The sequence below is a fragment of the Lipotes vexillifer genome, unplaced genomic scaffold (assembly GCF_000442215.2).
Source record: "Lipotes vexillifer unplaced genomic scaffold, Lipotes_vexillifer_v1.1 scaffold525, whole genome shotgun sequence".
NCBI classification, from domain to species: Eukaryota; Metazoa; Chordata; class Mammalia; order Artiodactyla; family Lipotidae; genus Lipotes; species Lipotes vexillifer.
The window spans coordinates 310,702-319,910 of NW_006786891.1; the positions used below are offsets into that span (position 1 = coordinate 310,702).

Genomic DNA, 9,209 nt, shown 5'->3' on the forward strand with positions numbered 1-9,209 from the left:
TGGCTTGAGGCACTCATCATGTTCTCCCAGGCTTGAGCTAAAGCAAATACAGACACAATCAATGTGAATGGATTGCAAAATATGGACATCAAGACCTCCACAATACTGGATAAATAATGTAGTTCCTCCTAATTAACACTCATAGTACGTCTCTCTTCCAGCTAGTGAAGGTATTAAGGAGATAGGTGATTTTATTCAATAAAGGAGACCATGTAGTTAAGTAAGCTATTTGGAAGCAACAAATAAGAATTACATGATACCTCTGATATAGACTGATAGCGGATCAGTCTGAGGTTAATGACTAGGCCCCTGGCTTCTTTAAAGGGGACCATATACTCCCTTAAGAGGGAGTAAAACAACATTAAATTTATTAAGGACTTGCAACTGGGATAGCATTTAGATGTTTCTGGTGGGTAGGGCAGGTTTAATATTCAATGCATTTTATAAAATTCTGTCAAAAATCAAAATCAGGGGCTAAAATAACATAACTCCACTATATGATATCTTTTGTTTCATTTCTAGGTTTTTAGGCTCTTCTTAGTTGAGGTAAAATCTCATTTTAAAAATTCTGGGGCTTCCCTGGTGGCGCAGTGGTTGAGAGTCCGCCTGCCGATGCAGGGGACACGGGTTCGTACCCCGGTCCGGGAAGATCCCACATGCCGCGGAGCGGCTGGGCCCGTGAGTCATGGCCGCTGAGCCTGCGCGTCCGGAGCCTGTGCTCCGCAACGGGAGAGGCCACAACAGTGAGAGGCCCGCGTACCACCAAAAAAATAAAAAAAATAAAAAAAATAAAAATTCTGAAGCCTAAAGCTCAGGAGAACACATCTCAACATTTCCGTGAATTTTGCTTTTGTGCAATCATTACCCTGTGTAAAAGTATCCATCAAAAACAACCATTTCACATCTTTGGTGTGTCTCAAAAGCACAGGACCCATTTGAACATGAAAATGTGCCAATATCACATAAGTGCCATCAACCAATATGAATGATCACAAATGTGTTAAGGTTCTGTATACTCTATAATTTTACTAACTAAATACTGACATATCAACTATTGTTTTTAAAGTAAATAGGATGAAAGATACTACAGAAATGAAAGATATAAATTTTATCTTCTGGGTTCAGGTAATATCACACGCCCAGGAATAGAAACCACCCAATTTTTGGAGCATCTTTTTAAAAATCTCATTCTACATCAAAGAATGATCCATAAGATTTTGAATACTTATTGCCTCCAAACTGCAGGACAAAGCTAGAAACAACAGCTATTTTCCTTTGAAAGCACTGGCAGGAAGAGGGAAGGAAGAGAAAAGGAGAAAGGGGAAAAGGGATAGGGAACACTGAAAAGCGTCAAATCAAATATTCAGTAAAAGACCAGGCTAAGCCATGCGAGAGGAAAGACGTTGGAAAAACCACAAAAAGTAGATTATTTTAGGATCCCCTTGTTAAGGGCATCCTTGGCTTAATAAAAAGTAAGTATTCCATATGAATCCTCTGCCATTTCCTTCATCTTTAGCTATGCCAAGTTAAAAAAAAAAAAAGCCATCAAGTTGGAAGACCTCAACAAATAAAAGAGGTATCAGGTACTGAAATTAAGCAGCATGCTCTTATCTGTGGATAAATATCCAAAAATGAAATCATCACTGAGTGAAATAACCACCATCTGAAAAATGACCCTTAAGAGTAAAGAGAATGAATTCATATTTGATCAAAATTATAAGAATTCAGAAACGGGAGGAAATTGGGTGGACCATAGGAAATTAGAACAGATCAGATTAAATGACATGCAATAGGTTAATAAGGAAGCAACAGGAAAACATCACTATGAGCAATGCAGACACACAGAGCAGGAGGGGCCTTGAGCAGATAAGTTTCAGCCTCCAGGAGACACATTATCCTGGCACAAGCAGCAGTGGTGTCTAAGTTCAACATTTTATGTCTATTAGTAACTGTTCTGGCAACTGTACAAAGATGCACTTAAAGAGAAAATACTATACAGCCTAATCAATTTTATTGTATCTCTTTACAAGAATACTCTGGGGGGTGGGGGGTTTGTCTGTTTGGGGAGTTTTGTTTTAAATAAAATGCCCTTGGATTTATTTCCAGTCCTGCAAAAGGTGAACACTGGATAAGCTATATTTACCTTCTCCTGGCCATATTCTTTTACCACATAAGTAAATTAAAAACTATTACTCTTATGACAAATCTAAGTAGTATTAAGATGATAAATGACAGAAAAATGCAATTTTCTATTTGATTCGAGATGCTAAAATATTTATTTTTAACAAGATGAGTGAACCAAAGTGTCAATAAGAATGTGTTCTAAATTATTAAGATATTCCCTAGAAAGAGAAAGCTTCCCTTAAAAGGAAAACCTCAGCCCAATTTTAATATTTCATCATCTCAGTGGTCAATAGCCCCCTCCCCACTCCCAGTCCAGTCATTTCACAGGAACATTAACAGCCACAGAGCACCAGATTTCCACAAGAATTTCCTTTTTTCCTGCAAAACTTACCTGACTTTAGCATTTATTCATTAAATTAGGCACAGGAATTCTGAAATGCTAAATAAGCATTTTTAAATTTTTCAGGTAAAGTTATGACATTTGAGAAGGTGAGCAACGTGTAGAGCAAGGAAGGAAAAAACAGTAGTCTCTTCATTGGAATTCTCTTGTTCTGTCTCATAACTGTGAATTCAACCTGTTTTAATACTTACCATTCATTAGCACTGAATGGCAGATTACACATACTCTAGCTTCCTTTCTATCCATGTATAACAGTTTACATTTCAAGCTACAGCAGGAAGCACAGAAAACCTGCAGGAAAAAGAATATACTAAATTTACTTAGGATCACAGTATAAAGGAAGTAAACCAATACTGACCAACACTGAGAGACAGGGAACAGTACTAATACAACACTAAAAACTTCAAAGGAAAATGCAATTGAGGAAGCTGGGTGCAAGACCCAATTCAAAAGCAAGAAAGAAATTAACATGTCTATCAAAAATAAGGAAAGTGAAATTGCTGGCTGAGAACAAAAATCTCAGCCAAGATACACACCAAATGCATAGCAGGGGAAAAAAATCTAAGCTGCCCTTAGGCAAAATTCCTGTACACAATATCACATAACATGGGCGTTTAGAATAGTAACATCTGCTATTTCTGTTTGAAGAGGCAATATAGCAGGTGAAATAAACAAAGACTGGGAATTCTGGGCTTTAACTTCTGTTTTTTTTACTGTCCTTATGTGCAGAATAATAATCATACCACCTGCTTTCACTGGTTTGCTATGAAAGCCAGGAAAGATCAAAATATACAACTCAATCATAAAAATATGCAAAGCCCCAGCTACAGGGAATCAGAGCACACAACCAAAAATTGGCCATGCCAATTTCCAGCACCTTATATCCACTTTCCAGCGTCAGTTCCCGACAATCTTACTTTCTTCTTCCTTCCATACCAGGCAACAAGGATCGCCTTAGCTCCCTGTTAAGATTTATCTTCTTGAGAACTCATTAGTCCCTTATCACAGAGAGCTCCATACAGGCAGAAAGGTGTTCCCAGTAGTGTAAATTTTACTAATCCAGTTTTTATGGACAGTATGTATCCTATATCTTACAAAGATGAAACAAGAGATGAGGTCCTATTAAAGACAAAGTGAGAGCAATCATCTCTTCTTCTACTAGATGTAATTAATATACCTAGCTAACATGAATACCAGTTTACATTTTTCAGAGGCTTCACATTTTCAAAGTAACTCTGTGATACAGGGAGAACAGGGGATATATTATCCTTATTTTCTATCAGAGGAAACTAAATTTGGATGGTTAAAAGACTTGCTCAAGTTCACAGCAAACGGTATGAATACTAGGCACTTTACATATATGTATTATCCTATTCAACCTCATAAATTCTATGAAGGCATTCATTTATAATTAACAGAGTTAAATAAACAAATGTGAAGTAAAACTGCTCTGTCATACAGCTAGTAAGTTACATAAAATCTCTAAAGGCTCTGTTCTTAACCACTATGTAATAGTGTCTCATACTATTCATGTATCATTTTGAGACTTTGACTTTTCCTTCTCCATCACTATGACCACATCCAGTCAGTCACTAAGTCCTGTTGTTTTCTCTCTTAAATGGTTCTCCCCAAATCCCACCTCTTCCTCTCCATCCTATGCTGCTTCCTTTATTCAAGCCTTTATTATATGAGGCCTAGGAGATCATCAAAATCTATCATCTGTCCTCCTAACCTTCAGATGTGTCTGTCCAATTCATCTTTCACACAAATACCAAATGATAGAACTTCCTAAAAATTAAATTGAATTGCTAATATTGAAATCCTTCAATAACCTTTCTAATCAAGAAGTAAAACCAAGAAGCCTTCACTCACTCATTTATTCCACAAATATTTGAGCTCTGATTATGTACTGGGCACTGGGCTACCCTATTGGGTGTAGCAGTGAACAAAACAGATATGGCCCTTGCTTTTGTGGAATTTACAGTCTACAGAGGTTATAATCTAAAATCAAATAATAACACAAGCGAGTGTAAAATTACTTGCTTCAAAAGAAGTACATGGTAAAATAAGATCATGTAATCTAGGTTTTACCTAGATTGGCAGGGTCAGGGAAGATTTTATTTAGGAAATGACAGAGATAAAATCTGAAGCATGGGTAAAAGTTTTCTATGCATAAAATGGTACCAAGGAGAGAAACAAGAGTAAGCAGAAGAAATACCATTTGCCAGGGTGCCATTAGGGTTAGAACACGGCTCTTTCAAGAAACTAAAAAGGGTTAATGTGGCTAGAGACCCTGAGAGTTAAGGGATGCATGGAATAAGACGAGGCCAGACCAAGCAAAGGTTCTCTAGGTTGTATTAACAGCTTTGGTCTTTTTAACAGAGCAATGGGAAATCACTTAAATGTTTTAATCGAAGAAAAAGACATGATCAGACCTGCATGGCTGCAACGTGTGGGAAAAACAGAGGGGAGCAAGAATAAATTTGGGATGGTTCAACATAAAAAATCAATAGAGGACTGCCCTGGTGGCGCAGTGGTTGGGAATCCACCTGCCAATGCAGGGGACACAGGTTTGATCCTTGGTCTGGGAAGATCCCACATGCCGCAGAGCCACTAAGCCCGTGCGCCACAACTACTGAGCCTGCGCTCTAGAGCCCGCGAGCCACAACTGCTGAGCCCATGTGCCACAACTACTGAGGTCCACGTGCCTAGAACCTGTGCTCTGCAACAGGAGAGGCCACTGTAATGGGAAGCCTAAGCACCTCAACAGAGAGTGGCCCCTGCTCGCTGCAGCTGGAGAAAGTCCGCACGCAGCAATGAAGACCCAACATAGCCAAAGATAAACAAGTAAAATAAATAAATTTTAAAAAAGAAAAAAAATCAATATAATACACATTAACAGGATGAAGGGGAAAAAACATGTGATCATATCAATTGATGCAGAAAAAGCATTTGACAAAATGCACTCTTTCATAATAAAAACAATAAAAAAAACTAGAAGTAGAAGGAAACTACCACATCATAGTAAAAGCCACATATGAAAAACCCACAGCAAACATCATACTCAAAGGTAAAATATTGAAAGCTTTTCCTCTGAGATCAGGAACAAGGCAAGGATGCCTGCCTTCACCTCTTCTATTCAACATGGTACTGGAAATTCTAGTCAGAGTAATTAGGCAAGAAAAATAATAATAATAAAAGGCATTCGAATTGGAAAGGAAGAAGTAAAATTATCTCTGTTTGCAGATTATGTGATCTTGTATGTGGAAAACCCTAAAGATTCAACAAAAAAAATCTGTTAGAACTAATAAATGAATTCAGCAAAGTTGCAGGATACAAAGTCAATAAACAAAAATCAGTTGTATTTCTATACATACTAATAATGAACAATCTAAAAAGGAAATTACAAAAACAATTCTATTTACAATAGCATAAAAAAATAGAATATCACACTGGATAAAATATTTGTGTTATATATAATGGACAAAGGGCTAATATCCATAACATATAAAGAGCTTCAATAAAGTAATAAGAAAAATACAAATACCTCCAAGGAAAAACAGGCAGAGAACTCACAGGGATCAATTCACAGAAAATTAAATAAAATAGCCAATAAATAAAGAGATACTAAGTATCACTAGTGATAAAATAAAAATTAAAGAATGAGATATTCTTATTCTATGGTACAGGCAAAGTATTTTTGGTTTTCTTTAAAACTAACATCGTTCAGTGGTGGAGAGGGCTTAGAGAAAAGAGGAATTTTCTCCCATATCCTGCTGATGGTAGCATAAATTGGTAGGCTAATTTAACAATATCTTTAAAATTTTTAAGTGTTCATTTCCTTTGACTCAATACATGCAATTTAAAAAATTTATCCTACCAAAAAACCCACATATGCAAAGAGATGTATACAAGAATTATCTCTGTATACTTTGTAATAGCCAAAAGTTGAAAACAACCTGAATGTTCATCAGGAAGAAGAGGAATGGTTAAACTGGAGTATAACCATAAAACCTAATGCAATTCATGCTGTTAGAAAGAATGAGATAGGGGCTTCACTGGTGGTGCAGTGGTTAAGAATACGCCTGCCAATGCAGGGGATACGGGTTCGAGCCCTGGTCGGGGAAGATCCCACATGCCGCGGAGCAACTAAGCCCATGTCCCACACTACTGAGCCTGCGCTCTAGAGCCCACGAGTCACAACTACTGAAGCCCATGCGCCTAGAGCCCCTGCTCTGCAACAAGAGAAGCCACCGCAATGAAGCCCGCGCACCGCAACGAAGAGTAGCCCCCGCTTACCACAATTAGAGAAAGCCGGCACACAGCAACGAAGACCCAACGCAGCCAAAAATAAATTTTAAAAATAAATAAATTTAAAAAATGAGATAGTCTTTTATGTACTGACTGTCATGGAAAAGTAACAGTCAAATTGGGGATGAGAGTTGGATGGAAATAGGGCCTTTTTCTTTCTCTCCTTTTACTTTACATAAATTTTTTAGGTGTTGGATTGGGATCTTTTAACTTTGAGTAGAGCTTCTTCTGTATTAAAAAAAAATAGAGGAAAAAAGAATATTAATTGGTGCCATGGGTTGAATTGTATCTCCCCCAAATACATAAGAAGTCTTAATGCCTATTACTTCAGAATATGACATCATTTGGCGATAGGGCCTCTACAGAGATATACAAGTTAAGATGAAGTCATTAGGGTGGGATCCTAATCCATGAGAACTGGTGAACTTATAAAAGGGGCAATTTGGACACAGCATGCTTACAGGGAGAATACCATGTGAACATAAAGACAACAATCTATAAACCAAGGAGAGAGACACGGAACAGATCTCTTCCTCACAGTCCTCAGAAGGAACCAACCCTATCACCACCTCCATCTCAGCCTTCTAGCCTCTGGAATTGTGACATAATAAATTCCCTCTGTTTAAGCCACCCAGTTAGTGGTATTTTGTTGCAGCAGCCCTAGCAAACTAGCACAGTTGTAAACTTTCAGAAGTAGAGGACTCGTGCTTTGGGAAAACAACCTCAAAAAACAATGAAAAAAACCAAAAAACAAAGATACCTTTTTAAAAGCACGAGCTAGGGTGCAGCATAATGCAGTTAAACAGAAGGAACCAAGAATACCTATCCTTGCCAATATCCCACAGGCTTATGAACAGTGTTGAGGGAATCCTTTACGTTTCCAAAGGGCTTAGAGAAAGACACAGTAGTTAGAAAAGTGGATAACTTGCCAAGGGACTACCTGGAATGGCAAAGGAATGGCAGACAGGCAAAGGTATACATTTCTATGGGATTACCACGCCACAGAACTACATGAAATTGAGTGTAACATAACAGCACAAAACTACTGGACAGTGCCTATGACTGACATATCAATAGATAGTGTACTACAATATAAAATGAAAGAGAGACACTGACTCTCATTCTCAAAAAGACAAAGATTATGATGTAATAAGACCCTTAGGTCATTAGAATTAGTACCATGGAAAAGATGGACAGAATCCAAGAGATATGAACCGACTGAGAAAGGGTTAATAATCCTAGATTTTAAATTACTGGATAATATTGGATTTGCCTAGAAGACCAAGATGAAGTTGTCTGCCAGGAGCCAGGTCAGTCAGTGTTTCTCAACAAAGGCAGTCTTGACATTTTGGGTGGGCCAATTCTTCACTGGGCAGCATTGTCCTGTTTAACACAGGACATTTAGCAGTCCTCATCCCAGATTACTAAATGCCATTAGTGATCCTAGTCATTATGACCACCAGAAATAACCCACCACATTCCAAACATCATCTAAGTATCTTCCATAGTTCTCTGAGCTATAGGCTCAGATGAGTAAAGTCAGTTCTAGAAATAAAGAGAATTATATATTTGTACATGTGAACTTCTTATATTGTTGAAGTATCAGACCATATACCTTCTTTACCATAACTAACACAATCTATTGCATTTATTTAACTTATTCTCCATTTTCCCAAACTAGAATGTAAACTCCATGGAACAATGAATGAAAGTATTGTTAATACTGATATCACAGTGCCTGAAATAACATAGGTACTCGATAAATGCTTATTGCTTCCTGGATTAGTAAAATGATTACACAAACGAATATATGAATGGAGAAACAAACATTAATGTGCACTTATCAAGGAAGGGCTATATCATACACGCTCAAATTGACAACTTCAACATGACAAACACATTTTAATCAGTTTATTAATAATAGTGACCTCACACAAGAAACACAAGAGAAGGAAAAGACCTACAATAACTAACCCAAAACAAGAAAATGGGAATAGGAACATACATATCGATAATTACCTTAAATGTAAATGGATTAAAAACTCTCACCAAAAGACACAGATTGGCTGAATGGACACAAAAACAAGACGCATACATTTGCTGTCTACAAGAGACCCACTTCAGACCTAGAGACACATACAGACTGAAAGTAAGGGGATGGAAAAAGATATTTCATGCAAATGGTAACCAAAAGAAAGCGGGAGTAGCAATTCTCATATCAGACAAAATAGACTTTAAAATAAAGACTATTAGAAGAGACAAAGAAGGACACTACATAATGATCAAGGGATTGATCCAAGAAGAATATATAACAATTGTAAATATTTATGCACCCAACATAGGAGCACCTCAATACATAAGGCAAATACTAACA

The 9,209-nt window shown here is 37.3% G+C and overlaps 1 protein-coding gene across 1 annotated transcript in view; it reads right to left on the reverse strand.

Annotated features, from left to right (window-relative positions):
• The window catches only part of ZFYVE9 (zinc finger FYVE-type containing 9), a 132,984-nt gene that overhangs the window by 86,505 nt on the left and 37,270 nt on the right, over positions 1-9,209 (reverse strand). Inside the window, exons 3-4 of the mRNA XM_007459612.1 lie at positions 2,716-2,815; positions 1-37 (exon numbers count right to left, since the gene is read on the reverse strand). The exon at positions 1-37 is cut by the window's left edge and continues 131 nt beyond it. Of these exons, the coding sequence (XP_007459674.1) occupies positions 1-37; positions 2,716-2,815 (137 nt within the window). The remainder of the gene's footprint in view (positions 38-2,715; positions 2,816-9,209) is intronic.